This window comes from Magallana gigas, chromosome 7 (assembly GCF_963853765.1).
Source record: "Magallana gigas chromosome 7, xbMagGiga1.1, whole genome shotgun sequence".
NCBI classification, from domain to species: Eukaryota; Metazoa; Mollusca; class Bivalvia; order Ostreida; family Ostreidae; genus Magallana; species Magallana gigas.
This window is the reverse complement of record NC_088859.1, coordinates 19,852,749-19,874,354: the sequence shown is the minus strand read 5'-3', so window position 1 is coordinate 19,874,354 and position 21,606 is coordinate 19,852,749. Positions and strand designations below refer to the sequence as shown.

General features: G+C 32.8%; 2 protein-coding genes across 7 annotated transcripts; one reads left to right on the top strand and one right to left on the bottom strand.

The window, feature by feature from the left end:
* Positions 1–15: 15 nt before the first annotated feature.
* Positions 16–16,345, top strand: LOC105341103 (calcium uptake protein 1, mitochondrial). 5 transcript variants are annotated; one of them, XM_020072508.3, is made up of 15 exons: positions 16–173; positions 1,557–1,892; positions 2,090–2,134; positions 3,578–3,683; positions 4,481–4,655; positions 4,987–5,024; positions 6,115–6,138; positions 9,146–9,190; positions 11,787–11,895; positions 12,330–12,412; positions 12,601–12,795; positions 13,718–13,867; positions 14,463–14,571; positions 14,948–15,037; positions 15,207–16,345. In XM_020072508.3, exons 2-15 carry the CDS (start codon positions 1,585–1,587, stop codon positions 15,356–15,358), a joined length of 1,629 nt encoding a protein of 542 aa, XP_019928067.3. In that variant the 5' UTR covers positions 16–173; positions 1,557–1,584; the 3' UTR covers positions 15,359–16,345. The 5 variants fall into 5 exon arrangements, with proteins under 5 accessions (XP_019928067.3, XP_019928068.3, XP_011445734.3 ...); XM_020072509.3 differs by lacking the exons at positions 6,115–6,138; positions 9,146–9,190 and adding an exon at positions 10,879–10,893; XM_011447432.4 differs by lacking the exon at positions 6,115–6,138.
* A 2,736-nt stretch (positions 16,346–19,081) lies between these two features.
* LOC105341101 (40S ribosomal protein S9) lies at positions 19,082–20,959 on the bottom strand. Of its 2 annotated transcripts, XM_020072498.3 has the most exons (5): positions 20,841–20,959; positions 20,374–20,599; positions 20,031–20,217; positions 19,364–19,467; positions 19,082–19,175 (listed from the first exon to the last, which is right to left on the bottom strand). In XM_020072498.3, exons 2-5 carry the CDS (start codon positions 20,591–20,593, stop codon positions 19,120–19,122), a joined length of 567 nt encoding a protein of 188 aa, XP_019928057.2. In that variant the 5' UTR covers positions 20,594–20,599; positions 20,841–20,959; the 3' UTR covers positions 19,082–19,119. The 2 variants fall into 2 exon arrangements, with proteins under 2 accessions (XP_019928057.2, XP_065921625.1); XM_066065553.1 differs by lacking the exon at positions 20,841–20,959.
* Positions 20,960–21,606: the final 647 nt, after the last annotated feature.

The window sequence follows — 21,606 nt, the reverse complement described above, 5'->3', positions numbered from 1 at the left end:
TCAATTTCCCAGGCATATCATAGTCAGTTTTGCGTTTGTTCAAAGCATAATTTGTCTTTTAATTGTAAGACTGACTTTGACATTGATCATGAAAACAGAAGAGAGAAAGTGTAGAATTTGAGGAGAAATTGGGCTTTGAGCCATATTCACAGCATTTCTTATGCATTTAACAGGTTTTAGTATATTTCTTTGACTTCTCTTACGTATTCCACTAATGATGCAACAACAAAGGTTCAAGTAATGCTTATTTAGAAATTCTAAATTAGAATTGAAAAATTGCATAGCCATATAAGTACACATCCTTGAATTTCCCATACAACAGCCTGATAAGCCTCTGAATTTCTTTCAACAGCTTATTAATATGCATTCAAATTTGATTTGTGGCAAGGGCCTCCCCATCTATGAGATTGATCTATGAGATTTCTGTAGTCAGTAAGTAATAAACCTAATTAGTAATATATACACACCCTCTCTTACTCTCTATAAAAATACACCAAGTGTTTTTATATATAGATTATAGAGAGAGATGCATCATCCTTGCCACACATTTTATAGTATATTAATAAAAAGCAGAGGTAAATCTCTTAAATATTGACATTGATACTGTTCAGCCGTTTTGTATGGAGAGTGCAAAGGGGGGGGGGGGGGTAAACATTACATGTAATTGGTTATATATAATCAAGGATTTTTATCCATGCTTACATTTTGCATCATCCAGGTAAAATACACATGTATCTGTTAATGAGACAAAACTATAGTAAGTTATCCAGTGTGTAGATGCTAAGGTTGGTATCAGATTTGTGTAAAATATGGAAGGCTTGCAGTAGTAGATTGAGAATTGTAGTCAAACAAAATAAAGAACACATGTATTTAACATTTGTTGAGTACCTGCCTAAAGCTACATGTAACCTTAGTTAATAGTGGACTCTTGGATTGCTTTTATGGATTCTTGACCAATGCGGAGTAGGCACTAGGCTGATGTAGAGTAGACAGAAGTGAAACCAAATTTTGTAGAGCAAAGTGGACGCAAAGCAAATACAAAAATGAACCTTGGCTTCTGTTGTGTACACTGGGTACTTTATGGACAGAATTTGAAGCAATAATTGACGCTGCAAAAAACTCCTTACAATTATATGACCATTCCTCAAATAGATATTATAAGTATTAAATATTTACATTTTCCAGTGTCTATACCTGTGATAACACCACATATCGATTTTGTACTATAAACCCATAACTTCAAATGACGCCAAATTAAAGGCGCCAACGGTGTTTGCTTATTTATATTTAAATATTTAATCGTACGATGGTTTAAAATTATATAAATATTAGTAATAAGGAATCATTCTTTAAATATTATGAGGTGATAATTTTGGTCAGGGTGTGATCAAATCTATCATAAAGCCCTTCATGCTTTTTTGGATTTGATCACGCCCCGACCACAATTATCACCTCATAATACTCAAAGAATGATTCCTTATTCCTAAAATCATTACAATTAATTTTCATGATATCATAACATGTAAAGCTTTACATATTTTAATAATTATATCCAGATCAGTAAAAAAAATCCAGTCCTTGAAGATGTTCAGAGCATCCAAAATTTCGAGTGCTGCAGGGATAAGCAGGACTTTGATCCCATCCTGTAGAGTCTCCCAGCCAATCATGTGCAGGCAAAGTATACAAAGGAGACCATGTCTGTCCGAGATCAGTGCTCCCCCTCCCTTACCAATCCTGTGTCTACAGCCAGCTCGGTTTTACAAGACCAGTCCCAGACTGTTTATCAGGAGAGGGGCAGGATACTCGGGGCTCCCCAAAACACTTCAAACTAATTACAAGACATCTGCTTATTTAGTTGTGATGTGTATGATCATGTTGGGATCGGGTTTCAAGTAAGTTTGAGATCTGTTGTTTACTTAATTACATGTAGTAGTAAGTACAATGTTGGATGCATGATGGAAATTGTGATGAATTTTGCTATTACCTGCAGACACTTTTTGCATCATTTTGATACAAAGATATTAAAAAGATATTTACTTTGTTTAGACATGTACAATGATTATTGAATCTTTCCTGTCTTCTTTTTTAGAATCTTTTTTGACTTTGGGCCATTTGATTCTGGTGATGACAAGAGGTAACTTAAACCAGAAGGAGTAAATCTTTCAATGATCAAATTTAGTCCACAATTTTCAATTTTTGCATTTACATTAAAACACGCTTATTACAAAGTGCCAGGGACTTGCAATCTTGCTTCGTTATAAGCGTTATTTGTTATAACGGTCAAGTTTACAACATGCAATTAAGTCACAGGGAATGAAATCACTTCGCAGCAAGTGTCAATTCATTATAAGATCGAGTCTTTTCTATAACCGTGTTTCACTGTAAATAGCCATGTACCGGCACTGAATAAACTTGAAGTGAACAAGATTTGCTCTGCTAAATTCCATCTCACCAGTAACAATACAATTTCTGCTATCTGAAGAATTAAGCCAGAATCTTATTTACATAAGCATCTCTTTAAATAGTCAGGTTGTAAATATCTACAAAATGATTATCTTGACACAATAGTATTTCCAAACATAATGCATGTAGCTTAGGAGCCAGAAGAAGTGTAGGGAACACAATAAAACATACAGTTGAACTTTGATATCAATCGCGAACATCAATATTTTTTATTATTTAATGAATATGTTAAACTCAGAATTCCTAACAACTGTTTCTTGAAGTACATGTATTTCAATCTCTATATTTTCAAATCCTGGGATATTTTTTTCGTCGTCCCTTTAAGGTCAAGATTTAGTAAATGAAAGGTGCCTACAGGTTCATAAAATTTAAGATACAAATTCTTTCAATGATGCTTCATAACAATAGCTTTGTTTGATAGGGTGTACCGGGGCTAAAATATTTGGTAAACATAATGAAAAAATCATGTTGTAAACTGTCATTTTCAATGAAATATGAAGGAATTGAAGAAAAAGTTTGGAGTTTTGTCCGTTTTTGACTAATAAAATATACGTAGAATGCCTACAGTCTCCCCCAAAACGGAAATAAACAAGCTCTTGACCTCCTCTCTAGAATGATGTCAAATTGAATATAGGTATCGGGATTACTTTTCCCATGATTTAACATAGAATGTCAAGAAATTCTTTAATTTTCTACGTAATTCTTATAAAGCCGTAAAGTACGGGAAAAAATTCTTCAAATCAATTATGACGTCATTATGGTTCTAGCACCAAAAAGACGCTCTGAAATCATTGACTAGATCTTGACCTTAAATAGGCTTGGGGGTCAACATATAAGCCATATATATCTTCTTACAATTTGTAGATATGATTTTTAAAGCTATAATAAACTATCTTTTTAATAAAGATAAAAAATCATAAATTGAATCTTTGATTTTTGAATATTTTATGAAATCTTTGTGCAAAGCTCTTCTTCTTAGAAGATCTAAATAGTCTAAAAATGGCCACAACCATCCAGACCTCTTAAAGCTTAAAAAATTACAAAGACTCTATTTCAAATCTCTGTAGTATTTTACTGCCTTTTAAAGTTTAAACACTGACAATGTTTCACGTAGTGTGAAAGCTGAGGAGCCTGAAGCGGTTAAGGGAGCCGAGGAGGAGTCCGAGGAAAGTGAAGAAAATAAGGTCCAGAAGAAGAAAATTGGCTTCAGGGAAAAGAGAGTAAGAATAATTCTACTACTGTATACAGGGTTATTTTCGCCCCAGTGTTATTTTCGCCCTTTTCACTTGCAAACGGTTTCACCCAGTCTTGAATTTGTCCCGACAAAGTTGTGTTATAAGAGATTATTTGAGACATTGGAATTTGCCCAGTATTAAATTGGCCCGCTGATAATGAGGGCAAAGGGGAGAAAATAAAACAGTGGCGAATGGTTACTTGTATACAGTAAGCAATTAATTTGTGAATGTATACTATATATATGTAGTTACACATGGACCATCAAAATAAGGGGTTTTTTTACTTTTGTCTAATTATGCATAAAAATTAAGATTTCATCCTGTTTTATATTCACACTTTCTTAGCTGTATCAAAAGATTTTAACTTATGTAATTTAATTTCCTGTTTTAATTTATCACCCATATGGACGTGGCCTACTGACTAGGATTGTTAGAATGTTCACAGTAGATTTTAGTGCATTTGCAGTACATGTACTTCATTTTTAAAACATATGAAAGATAAAAAAAATGCATGCGATTTATTATTAATTCAATTCAGAATTATTTACATAGAGATGGTGGTTATTTTATTTGTATTTAATTCTATTTCTACCTGTTCATAAACCATCAAGAATTGAAAATAACAGAAAACACAAAATGCACTGTTATTTCACATCACTACGAAAAATCTTTTTAAAGACTTTCATTATTTGCTGTTTTAAAATTGAAAACCTTTCTGGAACTCAGCCATTCCTAACAATAAGGTCATGAATATTTAACTTAATTTCATGTTCATTTTTCAGATCATAGAATATGAGAACAGAATCCGGGCCTATTCTACGCCTGACAAGATTTTTCGCTATTTTGCCACGTTGAAAGTTCATAGCGGTGACGAGAAAGGTTCTGGTTCATGGGAGGTGTACATGACTCCCGAGGACTTTGTTCGCTCCATCACTCCGGGGATGAAGCAACCAGAGGGTCAGTTTTATGAATTAGAATGCTTTTAAGAGGGCTGGATGGGGTTGTGACCCTCATTAGACAATATTAACCTTCTTTTAGGTGAAGAGCTCTGTATTCGGATATCGGAAAAGAGTCTAATTTTGAATTTACCGGTACATGTACATGAACCGGTAGTTCCATTATATTGGCCTTAATAAGTATATTTGATATATATATATGTGAAGTAAATCATCTTCAAAACTAGTCTACCAGCTTTGAATTTGATTTTTTCTAAATTCTTCATTCTTTTATTATAAGTGTATTTGTAATGCATATTATTTGTTTTATATACCAACATTTTCCATTGAAGGTCTTGACTTGGACAAGTTTATTAAGTTTGACCCCCAGGTAAGTCAAAACATTTGTGTTTCAATACACAACTTTATTCTAATTATAGAACCAATTTTTAACATTCTAGTTTCACTGTTCAAAGTAATCGTTTATTCTTTAAATCAACCCCTCAAAAGTTATAATCTCAACTTTTGCAATACTGTTAACCCTTGGCAACAGTATTTGTTTTCTTTTGAAAATACACTTACTTGCATCTTTTTCTGTGATAAAAATTAAATCACTAGAATAAAGTTGTGCTTCTCTTGGAGGGGGTTGGGGTTAGGGACCCAAAATACTCTGACAATTAATAATGTTATATATATTTGTCGTTATACGATACAATAAGTAAAATAGAAAGTACTCGTGCTAGCTGTCATTTTGTTAAAATTATAATACATGTACAGCACATATAATGCACTAGCTAATGAATAAAAAAACATCTGGTACCACTTATTTATTCTTTAAGAAAAAAAATGCTTTGAAAATAGACCCTTTCATTATTAACCCTAAAGTAAATTTTCTTTCATAAAATCTTAGATGAAACACAAATGTATCACCAACACAATCAATTTGTATAGAAGTACATTGAATGTCCTTTTGGATTATTTCAAAACTTGAAGCACTGGTCTTCTTTAGAAAATAGATAAATTAAGTTTTTTAAAAACTAAATACTGTTAACTTAGAAATCCAACCTAATAAAGTTCTAGTAGAATTAGGCTTTGTCATGGCAGTTCACATAATGGTGACAGAACAACATATGTTGCTGCAAAGTTGCTGCAAACTAATAATGCATCATATAAAGCTAGCAAATTTTTGTTTCTCATTTAAAAGAGGAACATGAATATTGCATATGTTTTACTTTCAGTCTGTTTTGTGAGCAAGTTTTGCAGTATTGAGCTTGTTGTGTTAAATGTCTCGCAATTAAAAAAAAAAAAAGCGAAAGAAAAAATGAAGTAGAAATGAATGTTCATGCAAGAACTCTGAATCTGTTTATGCATGTTTACGTTTGTCGATGTGATTCATGTCAATGTATTTCGATTATTATAAGCGCAATGATTCAATCTAGAATTGTACTAAGTATTTATGTGTTCTGTCTGTCTTGGCAAAGACGGGAGATTTTAAGCAAATCTTGGTGAGTCGCAAGCAGTATTTCTTTGTTCTTTTTTTTTTCTTGCATATTGACAATAAATTCAAAGAGGGCAGATGTTTCAATCATTCTTCTATCTTTTAAGATATTGCTGTACACACTCTTAGAGATTTCACTTTTAATTTTTTTTTTACTGGTATATGTTTTTCCTTTTATTAAATACAAAGAATTTTTTTCTTGGTTTAAGTTTGATAGGACATATACATGTAGTACGTTGCATAAACCTCTTGTGAAGTTTATGTAGAATATATACATTTAGAGTTATTTAAATTGAGGATGCAAATTTTCTGGTTCTTTTAACACTCTGTCATTGTAAACCATCTTTATTTTGCCCAAACTTTAATTTGCAATTAACAGTGATAAACTGGCTTAAAGTAAGAGAGTTTTAGGTGATAAACTGAACATTTATTAAAATTATAAAAGTGGAAAAAATAGTGGCAAATAGGATGTTGCGTATTTTCTCGCACACAAATAAAAGTTGGTTTACAATTATTATTTTCCTTCTATTTTGGGCATATCTTGAGGAAGGTTAATACCTTTAATCATTTTTGGTGGTTTTTGAGTGAATTTTCTCAACTAAAAAGCATTTCTTTCTGCGACGTACAATGTAAACCTCTCCAAAGTGATAAATATAGATGGATACAGCATGTGTTACATGGATTAGGATTTAATAGATGAGGCCATTCAACTTTTTAAAATTTGACTTAAAATATAGATGGTATTAACAGCTATGTTAGATTGAAATATATTTTTGAATTAAGTTAGTGTTATTCATTGTTTCAGAGGCAACATTGTTTAAAATGATCACAGTTTTTGGCCAATCAATAGATTATTATAAACAAAATTGGAATACTAGTATTTTGCTTCTTTATTTTCTCGAAAAATGTTTACTTGTAAAAGAGAAGCAATCCTCTCATCACTGAAGAAATGATGTGGGCCTTGAAGTAAACAAACAAGTTTAACAACAGAATCAAACATCTGCCCTGTGTTTTGACTAACTGTTATCTCTACTAATTTTTTTCATGCTTTTGCAAGTTAAAATTTCTTCTCCAATTTTAAAAATATAAATCTTTTCTTTTTGGTGTTTTTTTTTTTTTTTTTTTTTTACTAAAAATCAGAATTCGTTATTAAACTTTATGAGTTGATGCTTCATTATTCAGTTAATGATGTTTTTAATAAATGCTATTCTAAACTAATAGATATATAGGCCTGTTTATTTGATGCATAAACTACTTAAATGCTTGGCTAAATTTAACAGTTTTAATTCCAATACGTGTACCTTTTAAATACTTATGCAGACAGTTCTTCAACGTTCATATATGACAAATTAATATCTATAATGTTAAATTGTATTATAGGTATTGATATCTATATTTTTCTGAATTTTTTTTTTTTTATGGAAATTTATGTTACATACTTTAATAGTAAATAACTATCTAAGCAAATCAAAAATGTGTCACAAACTGAAATTTTTTAGGTATGCACAGACTGTATACATGTATATATACTAGGGAAATATTTGCCCTCGTTTATTTTCACCCCATTCGCTCTTGTTGTCAGTTGGCGAATTCCAATATCTCTCTTAAAAATACAACTGTGTCTGGGCAAATTCAAGACAGGGCAAAGCTGTTTTGCAAGTGCTGAAGGGTGAAAATAACACAGGGGCAAAAATAAACCTGTAAACAGTATACACGCAAGTGAATATTACTGCTTTCATATTTTTCATTGAACAGTGTACACCGATTGATTTTTTTTGGATTTCAATGTTGAATTTTTTTTTCCTGTTTCAATTCAGGATATCAAATGTTCTTCAAGTGAAGTAATTTAAGAAACATGTATGGGTATCTCCTCAAACCTATGGAGTTTGCTCTTGACCATGTATGATCCAGAGAGATAGTTTTCTCCATCATTCATGTACTATGTAGGCTCAGAACACCCGGGAACACGTGGGTGATCATCTTAATTAAACTGAAGCAACAAGTTTATCCACATTTTAACACTGAAACGTTCATCTGTCAAAACTGTAACAACCTCATTACAGTTTGATTATCAAGTAAAGAAATATCTTTAAAAACACGCTGAACATTTTCATTTCATGTACAAGTTTTAGAATACATTATTTTTTTTTTTTTACTATAAATGTAATGCATGAACATGTACATTCCTCATGTACATTAAATATGATGTTCAACAAATTAGCCATCAGATCTTCCTTATATTTTAAGATATGATCTGTTTAGCTTCATCATCATGTATAAACTATTATTTAGTAAAAAAAAAAGTCCTTATTTTACCTTTTAAATCTGTGCATTTCCTTCTTTTAAAGGAGATCAAAACAGCCTATAAATGCTCAAGACCATCGATCCCTCTTAAAGACATACAGTAAAACACGGTTATAGCGAACATGCTTATAATGAATTGAAGCTTACAGCGAAGTGATTTTCATTCCCCGGGTATATTACATGTCGTAAATTTGACGGATATAACGAATTACGCTTATAATGAAGCAAATGCGCCCGTCCCTGGTGCTTCGTTATAACCGTGTTTTACTGTACATTCATATGATAAATTGTTGGTTTTGTCAACATCAAGCTATCTTTATCAAGGACAATACATATACTACATGTAATTACATGTATATTGTTATCCAAATGGAATGTTCAGATATCTTAATTTTTTGTCTATGGTATATTCTTGTCATCTCTGTACTGTGTACTTTGAATCGAGATTCATGGCTTCCTCCTTTGTGTTGTATTGTCTCTGTTTCTGACTGTCATTCATCATCAACTAACAATTACGGCATTTGAATGCATAGCTGTCACTTCTAACACTCTCTAAATGCATCCATTGTGAACTTGATTGAAAATTCCAGTGTTGGTTATTGGTGTGTATAATGTGGGTTGGGGACAGGGGGGGGGGAGGCATTGTTGTTTTCCATTTTGTCATCTGTTTTTGTCAAATGTCTCATCCTTTGTCCAATCATATTCAACAGAAGAAAAAAATCTTAACTGTCCCACGGCTGTGTCGGCTTAAGGTGGTGAGTTATTGCTCGGCCTGCTTCAGAATGATGTCATACTTATCTATATATTTATTCTCAGTTGATCGAGTCTGATCTACTAGCTCATGAATGCCCTCGCCAACTGGTAGCTGTTGGCATATCTGTGTGTATACTCAAATTTGTATTTCAGTTGTGTCATTCAATGTCAATTAATTTTAAATTTCCATGTAAACAATTTGTGTTAATTCATATACATGTATATTCCTTTACATAATTGTACTATTTTGTTAGCTAGTAGTACCCTGTATTGTCAGTAACGATAATCATTCATCAGTTGTATAGATTAAATCTCTCCAATATTGTGATGTACCATTACATAGTTAGGATTATATAACATGTAGATATATACAATGTATTGGTTGTAGGAAGTACGTGTAATAACAAAAATTTGTGATCGCGATTTTATATTCTTGCGGTTTGATACAAAACAGCGGAATTGAGTACTTGCGTAAAATAAGGAACTTACAGTATTACATTGGAAAGTGATTATTTGTGATATAGAGGCTTTGAATACAAAAATTACATGGAAAAAACCCATTGATGTTAATGAATGAAAGATCTGAGTCACTGTTCTAAAATGGATTCATATTGAAAGCTAGGGTTTAATGGCTAAACCATACATTTATTCTCCGAGTATCATTATATAACTAGTGTCCCATGGCTGGCTTGATCTGTAAACATTCAGTGCCAGTTTTGACATCTGAATAGCTAGTTGTTATGGAATACAGTATTATATAAATAGTGCCTGTTTGGGAGGGTAACAGTTGAAATTGACACCCCGAGAAAACCATTGTCAACCGACGCGAAGTTTTTAAAGATGGTTTTCGAGGGGTGTCAATTTCAACTGTTATCCTCCCAAACAGGCACTATTTATTTTGTTATACTGAATGTCTTAATTTTTAAGAAAATTTCACTTCTTTTATATAGGAATAACGTGAATTCTACAGCGAACCGTACGCGCATAATTTTCGCGCATGTAACATTTTTTAATGTTACCCGTTGCTAAGTGCGTTGCTAACGCTGAGGGTAATAGAAAGAATTATGAACTGCGTCTTAACCAATCAGATTTCAGTATTTAACATAAAAGTATAACAATAATTTATAACACGTTATGGATATAGTTTATCTACTTGGCAAAGAACCACTTTTCTGTGTGGATTTTCTTACTGATTGCAAAGAAGTGTTTCTTGTAATGCGTGGCACAAGGCAATGTTTGGCTTTGCCTTTGAATTTATTTTGCAATATTTCATATTTGTGCAAATATTTCTGGTCTGGTGTGAGTTTCATTAATCATTATATATATATACATTGGTTTAATTACCGGGTATTACCCAAAATGAGATTTTTTTAGTTTAAAACAGGTACAACATACTTCTTAAGATTATGTACAATGTACATGTGTAAAGGATATAAAATGGCTGTAGCTCAAAGATTTTTTGTCATAAACTGTTCAAATACCATCATAGAGTTTGATACACTACAATTGGTTATACTTTTGTAAAACTGTATTTACCATGTACCATTTACCATACTGGTTTGAGAGAAACCAATGCATCATTACATGGCATTGTGGTTCTAAAATTTAAGCTTTACCGTAATTCTTTTTTATTTTTTCATTTATCTTTTATTCAAAACTGTCTGGCATTTACGAGATAAAGAATTTTTAGTGCTTACAAACTAAGGTAAAAGTTATAATGGCTGCAATGCTAACTGCTTTTTCTGGCCGTGTTTTTTTTAAAAATTTTAATTCATACATAATTGTACATGTACCCGCATGAAACACACATACTTGATAAATTTAAAGATGAATATCTAAGTGCAAAATTAATTTGTGAAGAAAAGGTTTTTACATTTTATCACCCCATTGCCTGCAGAATTTATTCAGCCTTACCAACCTATTGTGTGTTGAATTAATTGAGGAAGTCTTGCGAATTGAAAATTGGCACCAACTTTATTGCTCTCACAAAAACCTAGGGAATGAATTTAATGTAATTTTTTTTCTGGAATGAACCGTTGCAAGAAAATTTTACAAACCAACACTAAAAAATTTTGTTTGCTCACATTGATATGAGTGTATAAATGATTGCATGTCTAAGATGTTTAATATTTGTAATTATTTTATATGATTTACACAAATAATAATTGTAAAGAATATTGTGTTTCAATAATCATATTGTTCAGTACATCTGTTGTAAATTTATTGTATTATGTTTATTTCTTTGAATTTACAATGGTTAAAAGTTAAACTTAAGTCAATGTTGGTTAATTAAGTCTAATTGCTAATAATTGAACTACATCACAGCTTGTAAAATAAAATAAAAAATGCCACCAATCATGCAAACTAATGCACTGCATATTCAATAAACGTACATACTAAAATGTGATAAATGTACCTGTGAAATTATTTTAAAAAGTCTTTGAATTAGAACTGAGCAACACTGAAGAAAAAAATCATCTTTTGTACTCATTTTGAAATAATTTTGAACTGTATTGATTCATCATCTCAATCATTGAATTTTTTTTTCACAAGAATTGTAATCTGAGACTGTTTTCCTTCTTTCTGCATGGTTTATAGAATAGCAAAGTGGAATGGAACCTGGGAGAAGACAGCATCTTCTACCAGATGGGAGAGAGTGGACTCATCTCATTCTCCGATTATATCTTCCTGTTGACAGTCCTGTCAAGTAAGCAGTCCATTCAAACCTTACAGTAAGATTGGTGGGGTGGGGATGGGGGTTGGGGGGGGGGGGGGGGGGTTCAGAAAATAGGGGCTGGAGAGGTGGAGTTGATCAAACATATAGCTGCAGAAATGTAGAACATCATTTTATGTTAACATTAAGATGAAGAGGTTAGGGGGGAGGTATAGGTATATCAACCATAGCATTGTTTTAATAAAACTCTGGGTGAAATCACAATATTTGTATGACTATTGAGTAAGATTTGTAAGAATAGTTGACTTAATTTGAATTGACAAAAAAGTAATGCAGTTAGACATTATCGTAAATACTCAATCCAACAATTGTAAAATACCAGTAATGTTTTTCTTTCCACGTATTGTATGTATTTGTGTACCATAAATCAGCCATACTAAACTGCATATTTGTTCAACTGATTTCAGCACCACCAAGGAATTTCCAGATCGCGTTTAAGATGTTTGACTTCAATGGAGATGGGGAAGTGGACATTGAAGAGTTTGAAAAGGCGAGACAAATTATTATGCTGATTTAAAAATAAAAACCTCCTTTATTGTCTATTGTAGATAGAAACAGCTTATTGAAATTGAAAACTGAGTCGAATTTCAAGCCAGTAAAAAATTGTTTGTCATAAGTATCGATCAGATAATTTGATTATTCTGGTCAGAATTTCTTATCAGTTCTTTTCCCCTATAGGTTAATGCCATCATTAGGAACCAGACCAGTATTGGGAAACGTCACAAGGATCATAGTACAACAGGAAGTGTCAATAAGGGTGTTGGCTCCGCCCTCCTGACCTTCTTTTTCGGCCCTGATGGTAAAAAGAAACTGACTGTCAAAGAATTTCTCACATTCCAACAGAGACTACAGAATGAAGTCCTACGCATTGAGGTTGGTGGATTCTATTCTAGTAATGGAAAACAATGTTTACTACATGGAGCTGAATTTCAGTAGAGATAGCTATGATTATGGTAGAGGCAGAAAATTTCTTGGCGATGAAGTTTTATTAATTCTCAATCTAAAATGTTGCATTTCAGAAATTTTGACATTGATACATGTATTATATTAAAACCATATCAAAATTTTGTTGAGAAATGTAATTAACTAAAAAAAAAATATTTTTAGTTCACCTGAGCCGAAGGCTCAAGTGAGCTTTTCTAATCAAAGTTTGTCTGTTGTACGTTGTTGTCATCATCCTTGTTGTTGTAAACTTTTCACATTTTCATCTTTTTCTCCAGGTCCACTGGGCCAACTGTATTCAAACTTGGCAAAAAGCATCTATGGGGGAAGGGCTTTCAATTTATTTAAATAAAGGGCCAGGTAATCTTTGAAGGGGAAATAATTTTGAATTATTGAAAAATTGTTGGTATTTTACAAAAGTTTTCTTCTCAAAAACCTTTTGGCCAGAAAAGCTGAAACCTATGTGGTAGTAAGTCAGGAGCTCATTATTTATCTTAAGAATTTGTGGAGAAAAATTTGGAAATCTTTATGAACAAGATACACTCCACTTAGTTGTCAAGATATTCTTTGTATTTGAAACTCTAAAGAGTCTAAAGCTTTTCTGATCTGTTATGGCTAATGTGGCATAGGTGAGCAATGTGGCCCCTGGGCCTCTTGTTTTGCTTTGCAGTATTTAATCAATAAATGCATATGCTGCATTATTATTTGACATTCATTCTTATAGATAAATTTACAAAACATATTATGTGAAACGTGTTACTTATGTAAGGTTTTTTATCATGTATGTAGTAATTGCTATTGTATATTGAAATAACTTCAATAAAAGTTATCATTTATTAATTTTTTATCGCAGTTTGATCGATATGATCCACTATATGAAGAAAAGGGGAAAATCTCAGAGAAGGATTTTGGTCGAATTCTCCTAACATACGCAGGATATCCAGACCAGAAGAAATCTCGCATGTTGAAGAGGGTCAAGAAGAAGTACAAGGAAGATCCAAAGGTCTGGAGCTAAACAAAATAAAAAAATATTTTAATGTACACTTAAGATACCTCATTACACCTAGACTTATACTTTTTGAGACATTACATCACAGGATGGCAATTTAAATGTGTTATTAAACTGTTTGTATCAATTGATTTAGTTTTGTATCGTCGTAGCTCAGTGGTTAAAGTATCGGACTTGTGAACCGCATATCATGAGTTTGATATATCATCCATCGGTGGGCTTTCGTTCATGTTTACTGAACTAAATTTTTGAAAATACAAATGTATAATTTTTCATCTATTTAAAAATTGCACATTTTTTTGGCCTATTTGACATATATACTTCTTATACATCATGTTATCTATCATAATCGAATTATTTTGTGCTGCTTTGAGAAACTATTTCAAGGTGTAGTGAGCCCCCTTAATAATAAAAAAGGGTCATTTCTGTATGCATAATCTCATCAAACTGAATTTTACTCTTTTCTGTTTCATGGTTAAGCAGATTTAATCCAAATATGGAAGTCTAGTCAAACATGTTTCTCAAGATCATCATTAGCAGCTTCCCTCAGCCTGCATGTTGATTCAATTTTTTGGACTATTTTTTACAGGGTATAACTTTTGATGAGTACCTGAACTTCTGGATGTTCCTAAAGAGCATTAATGATGTGGACACTGCCCTTAGTTTTTACCACCTTGCGGGTGTCTCAATTGATGAAGGTGAGCAAAGTTACTGCACCCAGTATAAACAGCTGGTTCCACTTAATGTGATAGTGGTTAATCATTAAAACACCAAACCATTTTCCTGTTTGTACAGAATTGTAGAGTAATTAATGACTTGTCGTCATATTAATTTCATATGTTAAATTGGCCCATCTATTATGTAAAATGAAAACAGGTTATGCTCATGGCTAACATTTTCTGTTTGCAGACTGTATTGCATTTTTATCAGTAAAATGACATGTTCTTTATATAATAATTTGACATATTAGGTTTGTTTTAAACACTCAAATGCCTTGCACTTTTATACATACAATTTGGTCTTGCTTGACCATTATTCTTATTTATCTATGGGGATTTCCTTCTTTTCTTTCAGAGACCCTGAAGCATGTAGCAGCCACAGTGGCAGGGGTGAAGCTCTCGGACCATGTAGTGGAACTGGTTTTCACTTTGTTTGACGAAAACGGTGAGATTTGTTTGCATCAGAAAATATTGTATTATTGAAATATCTCAGGAAATACATGTGTAGGGATACTTTACACTCTAAATTTTCAAAAATGAACTACTCAACTAGTTAAAATTTGATTGATCATTGATAACTAATTAATTTTCCAATTCATATATTTTTTTTTCAGCGGATGGACAGCTAAGCAACAAGGAGTTTGTGTCTGTGATGAAACAGAGAGTTATGCGTGGACTAGAAAAACCAAAGGACACTGGCTTTATAAAACTCATCAATTCTGTTTTTAAATGTGCAAAGAACACCACCACTGCCTTCCTTGACTGAAGAGCTGCTAAGAAGGGGAGATAATTCTCAATGACAGAAGGGAAACTGAATTCTGTTTTCATTTTCTTGGAATTCTTCCCTATTCTGTCGGATTACAAATCTACAATGGAGATGTTGAGTTTTTATGCAGATCTTGGCCTCTGAGTCTGTGTATCCGTAAACCACGAGGGCATTTTCCTCTTTGTGATAAGACTGTACAGTTCCAATTGTGATGTCCATATCTTTGTTCAATATTCTTCTTTGTGTGTGATTCCATTCCTACAAATGATACACACCTGGTCTTTTGTTTTCTGAATTTTTATAGATGAGTAGAATTTAAACATTGATTTCTTATTTATTGTGAGACTGAGCTGATAACAGTTGTTTTGTTGGTCATGTACACATGCTACTTTTGTATAAGTGTGACATTACAATTTTGTTCTTGTTTGCATTCACATATTACATGTGATCTGTTTTTCCTTATCCTTTTAAATAAAGAAGTAGTATTAGGAGTGTAGATTTAGTGTACCGTTAGTTTGATTATAAGAATTCTGAATAAGTTCTTCTAGATTTTTTTTTACATGTATAACTCTTGTTAATGTTTATGCAGCTTTACATGTTAATTGTCTATGAAATGATGATACCTTTTTAAATATAGAATATCCTTTTCTGATTTGATTGCAAATTTTCAAGTATAAAGTTCTATAGCTATCTCTATTATGGGAGAAATCAGTTGTAAATGTGCTAGCTCTTGTAGTGGTCAAGGATTGATATGAGCAAGAATGGATTGTTATAAAAATTGTTATAAAATTTTCAAATATAAAATATTTATATTTATTTAAAATATAAAACATATACTGTAGTTTATAGTAGGTGCAGTTTATATCTTTGTTTTCCTATAGAATAGAGGTGTAGTGTATATTATTGGAACTGAATTCTTCAACTACATTACTCCTTGGTCAACTGTTTTTTATATTTGAGGAATAAATAATATGAGACTCCTTTGAATTGGTTTTTCTATCATCAATTGAAGAATATTTTACCCATATTAGGGTTATCACAAACCCCTCTTTTTCACTGCTTAGAAAGTAAAAACGGAATTTTTAATTGGATTCAACATAATTGTATTACATGTACTTTCTTTATTTTGATATTAGTACTTTACGAAAATGGAATGGAATGAAACCAGTAAAGAGGTGCCTAATTGGAAACTTTAGGTATTTTTCCTATATAGCTACTGCTACTGACAGATATCACTTCAAAAAAATTGTTAAAAACATTCTTTAAACAAATTGCATCTCAGTTTAAAGATTCCTGGTATTGGGACCATGAAATATTTTTAAACTGAAGTCAAAATTTCAATCATTCATTAGATTATGATAATATCATATAGGAGACACATTTTAAAAGCATTTTTATTTTTTTGACAGTGTACAAGTTTTGATTTAAGTCTAAGAATGCTTAATGATCATTAGCAGATCACTCGATAGGATGTAAAGGTTATTGCGTTTTACATCGGGATCGGAAAATATTCGAGGGGCAATTTGAGTTGGGATCGGAATGCTAAACATTGTTTTGAAAAGAAGGATGTGGTGTGAATCTTGCACTATACTATAGTTTTAGAAGAAGAAAATAAGATATGGAAAAAGATGCAAAGTCTCCACCATCTCTTGTACCGGAAAGAGCGACGTATGGATTTGTTTCGTGTCTGTTATGTTACGTTTCATTCGTCATCTATTTAATGTGGGCTTACATTCCAAGATCATACCAGGAATGGATGGGACTTACCTATTGGCCAAACAAGTTTTTTGCTGTCGCTATTCCCCCTTTTCTTTGTGTGCTATTCTTAGGAAGCTTTATTATCTACGAGGGGTTAATTTTCATAAACACTGCACCTGTTGATTCTCCTGACATTATATCAGTTTCTCAGAAAGAGAATTATGACTACTTGTCTGCAGAAACAATTACTCCCATTGAAGAACTATCAATTATTGATGTTAACAAATCCTTATACAGTATTTGACTTGTACTTTGATATACACATTGCTTATTTTTTAATTTTTAAGAAATTAAAATCACATCATATGGAATTATTTGGGTATACCTTCAGTCTTCGCTATAGCGATAGTTTATTTAAAAGGTTTAACATTTACTGGCGTGCGACCAGTTCTCGCCGAGTACCATTTCTTTCCAGTACATTGTGATGTCATTTTTCGTCTATTATTTTATATGTTGAGAAAATGACGTCACAATGTACTGGCGAGATATGGTACTCTGCGAGAACTGGTCGCATGCCAGTATAGATAGTGGGTTATAACTCTAGTTCAATTGGTATATTAATGGTAACTTCACTTGAAGAGTCTGAAGTTTGAGCCTACATGTATCCCCCTAACCTGTTGTGCCCCAAGAAATATCCAGGTCACACCAACATGTCTTCTTTGTAGAACCCCGCGCACTCGTATTTAAATAAAACTCTACAAATAATATTATCAACATCCCTCATCCAGGAAATTCTGCCCGTTTTCTGCTCTATTTTTCGCATTTAAAAACAGTTTTAATTTATAAATTAGAGGCAAGTAGAAAAAATATAACCATCTGCACAAAATTTATTTATGTACCACTTAAATGTTTTGCAACAAAAAATACAAACTTTATTATTTAATTGCTCGCCCTCTCATACCTTTTTTCACTAGATGTCCGAAAAACAAGAAATTATATTGGTGTGGCCTCAGGTGAAATGGTAGTGTTGGATTTCAGAGAGAAATCTCATAAGGAAAAGTATTCTTGTTTGAGAAGTGGACAAGTATAGCTTACACCCTTTATTCAAAAGTGAATAAGGAAAAGGGGGGAAAATGCAAATTTTTTATAAAAGGTTCAGTACCACCATGTTCTACAAGCACTAGCCTTTAATTAACCCTTGAGCTCAGCTGGTAGAGCATTAGGTTTTAACTTGAAGGGTCTAAGAGTTTGAGCCAATGTACATGCAAGATCATTCCCCTTATCTCGAAGTGTTGTACTATAAAAGGTGAAAAACCCACAACGGTCACGTTTACTGTGCAATAGTTTGCAAAAGTGTTGATGACCAACAAGCAACATTACCTGTATTCTGTCTGTTCAAATGCATAGCCATGTTAATTTTCCGAGCAGAAGGTTCTCATTTTTTTTTAAGAAAAAGAGCTCTATGACCAACTAGGGACTGTAGATTCGGATCGTCTACTCAATAGCTCTACCAATTCCACATTTAAGACACCCCTCTTCAAGTAAATCTCGCAAAATTAGAAGCCAGTTGTTTTTTCTTAAAGTCCGTTTCAAGTGCAATATTCTTACAAGCAAATTAAACTTCAATAGCATTAAAAATAACGATATCTCATTTATTTCTATCAATATTAAGCGAAGAAAGATGTGTTTATTCCAAATATGGAAAATAGAGAGCTAATCAGTCACAACCTAACACCAAAGCAGACCCTTAACTAAACCCCATGTGTACTAAGGGTCAGCTTTGTTAAAATTTTCATCCGCTGTTAGTGTAACACTAAGTGTGAAGCAGACCAGTCTTCTCTATTCCTACTGCCTGTAATTACATGTAGCATCTACTTTCAGGGGTATACTTCTGATCGGTTTTTTCACTCTGTTCAACCCCGAAAGTTAACCCAGGGTTTAGTTTGGGTTTACTTTCTGTTAGGTTGGTCTGATCAGTACAGTAATCATTCAATTTGTGTCACTATCCAGCGGGAAAATGCAACATTTGAAAGTGAAAGACTTTATTGTCATAAGATGTACAATTAATCTTCCTCCTCCTCTGTTGTTCCCTTCTTGGCGTTCTTCCTCTTGACACGGCCTAAAAAAAAAAGAAAACAGAAATCATGATTTATTGTATCTGATTGTATCTGTTTCTAAATTTAGAGAGACAAAAACCTCAAAAATCACACATAAAGCAATCATTTCCATTTGAAGCGACCGTTTCTATCTCCTTTTTTTTTTTTTAAAAATTGATGCTCAATTTTTTTTTAAGAAGAATAAATTTACCTGGGCGTCCACCACCGTATGGTGACCTGAGGGAGAAGTCAATGTGTTTCTGGGAGTCTAGACGCACCACAAAGGATGGAATATTGACCACCTGCTTCCTGACTCTGTAATGGGAATGTTTCAGTTACATTGCTGTGCACAAATATATAAATGCAATTCTGTGGAATCTAAAACATCATGAACTCAAATCATGAACATCATTATTATCCTGGACAATGCTTTACAAATGACACTGATCGATATACCTTCATATTACTTCACAAGGAAAGGCACCGTCATCAAATTAGAGAACTGAACAAAGTTCAGAAATGACAAGTGGACGTTGAGAAATGTTAAATTTCTCAAGTGGCCCAACAGAATCTTGAACGCATGTTCTCCAAATCTCTAGTGCCAATGAACATGGGCAATGTTAGACATTCTATAACCACACAGGGTTAAGAAGTGGCCTAACTGAAATTTTTATCTCATACTCAAAAATGTCACTCTCTTCAGCTGTAATACAAGGTCAATTTCATCAGGACATGGAGCATGTTTGAAAATGTTTAACATCAAGAAAAGACAATATCTACAAGAATTTGAGTTCATTATTTCTGCAGAGCGGGAACATGAATAATATTTTATTCTTTCTGCCATTTCAAAGGAAATTGAGAATGCCTTTAGTATTAACCTGATGTGTCTCTGTCTGATGAGGACTCGGGCATGATGAATGCTCTTGGCAAGACCCAGTTTGAAGACCTGTGTTTGCAGTCTTCTCTCCAAGAAGTCTTCCAGTTTCAAACCCAGCACGTAATCGAGTTTCATTTTGCCTTCATCCAACACACCAATTCTGACAAGACGTCTCAGCAAAGCATTACCTGAAAAAAAGGATACATCAACACAATGATATAACAGTGTATATAAGTATTCCTTATTGTTTTGACAAAGTAAGGATGTAAATGGCAAATGTATTACAGTATCACAATCATCCAAAACATAAAAAGAAATGTCAAAGAAAATTTAACTCCTGTTACCTTCAAAAAGTCGTCTTTGGTCTTTCTCATCTAAGGTGAGCAACTCTCTGGCGGCCTTTCGTACTTTACCGAGAGTGTACTTCACGCGCCATACCTCACGCTTGTTTCTAAGACCAAACTCTCCAATAAGTTTCAACTCCTGGTCCAAACGTTCCTTCTCGAAGGGACGTCGTGGAGTTGTGTAGGTTTTACTCCTCTTGATTGGGACACGACCGGGCATTTTAATCTAAAATATATTCCATAATGTTTAAATTTTTGCAAATGCATTTACGAAGAACTCCATCCCCATACCCCCCCCCCCCCGACTTTTCATGACTTGTGTTTGTCAACTTCCGAAACACAATATATCATTGTTTTACGTAGTGTGTGTTTGACTTAAATAAAAAAAAAAATTTTCATCGCTAAAATAATGTTCTTTACATTATGTCAGACGAAATAAGCTTCATGAAAGAGAAACACGTGCTTACCAATGGCGATCCCACATGGAAAAGGAGGAAAATAGTGCGATTGTAATCGATATTCGTGCGCCGATGGCGAGTTTTAAGTATTCCATCAAATTGGTTATATGAGGGGTGTATAAATATCCATGTTAATTGTTTTATTTTCTGAGTGGCATTTTGTAATGTTTTAACAACTGATTAGTATTAAAAGATATTTTTTACGAAGAACTATTTTTAACGACTAATTTAAAAACCAATCAAAACATGATTTACTTTTCCGGCTATAATGGAAGTTGAGTGTTAGTGCGGAGACAAAGGTATCACACCGGTAATTGTTTTCACTATATAACACTATAGAGGGGAAAAAATTCTTAAAAATCAGTTTGTATTTTTCATGACAAAATATTCGGAGGAAATGTTATTTGTTACCTATCTCATCAGCTAACACCATAAAAAGGGCAAGCGATACTGCATTTTCTCAAAATATCTACTAATCTAGCTCCAAACAGGTCTACCCTCAAAACCACGTGTTTTCCATTTGTATGTAAACAGACTGCACACTCCCCAGGAAGCTGCTGCATGAGCCCTGAAAGAAGTAGTCCCTGTGAAAAAAAATCATCACCTAACAAAATACATGAAATATCCTACTCAGTGGTACAAAAAAATTTAAAACTGAGTAAAGGAAAATGTAAAAATGCAGTCAAGGAAAAAATATAATTCTGAAGTATATATGGAACTACAATGATATGGTTTAAAGAATAAAGTTGTTTAGAAATAATAAATTTTTCCATTT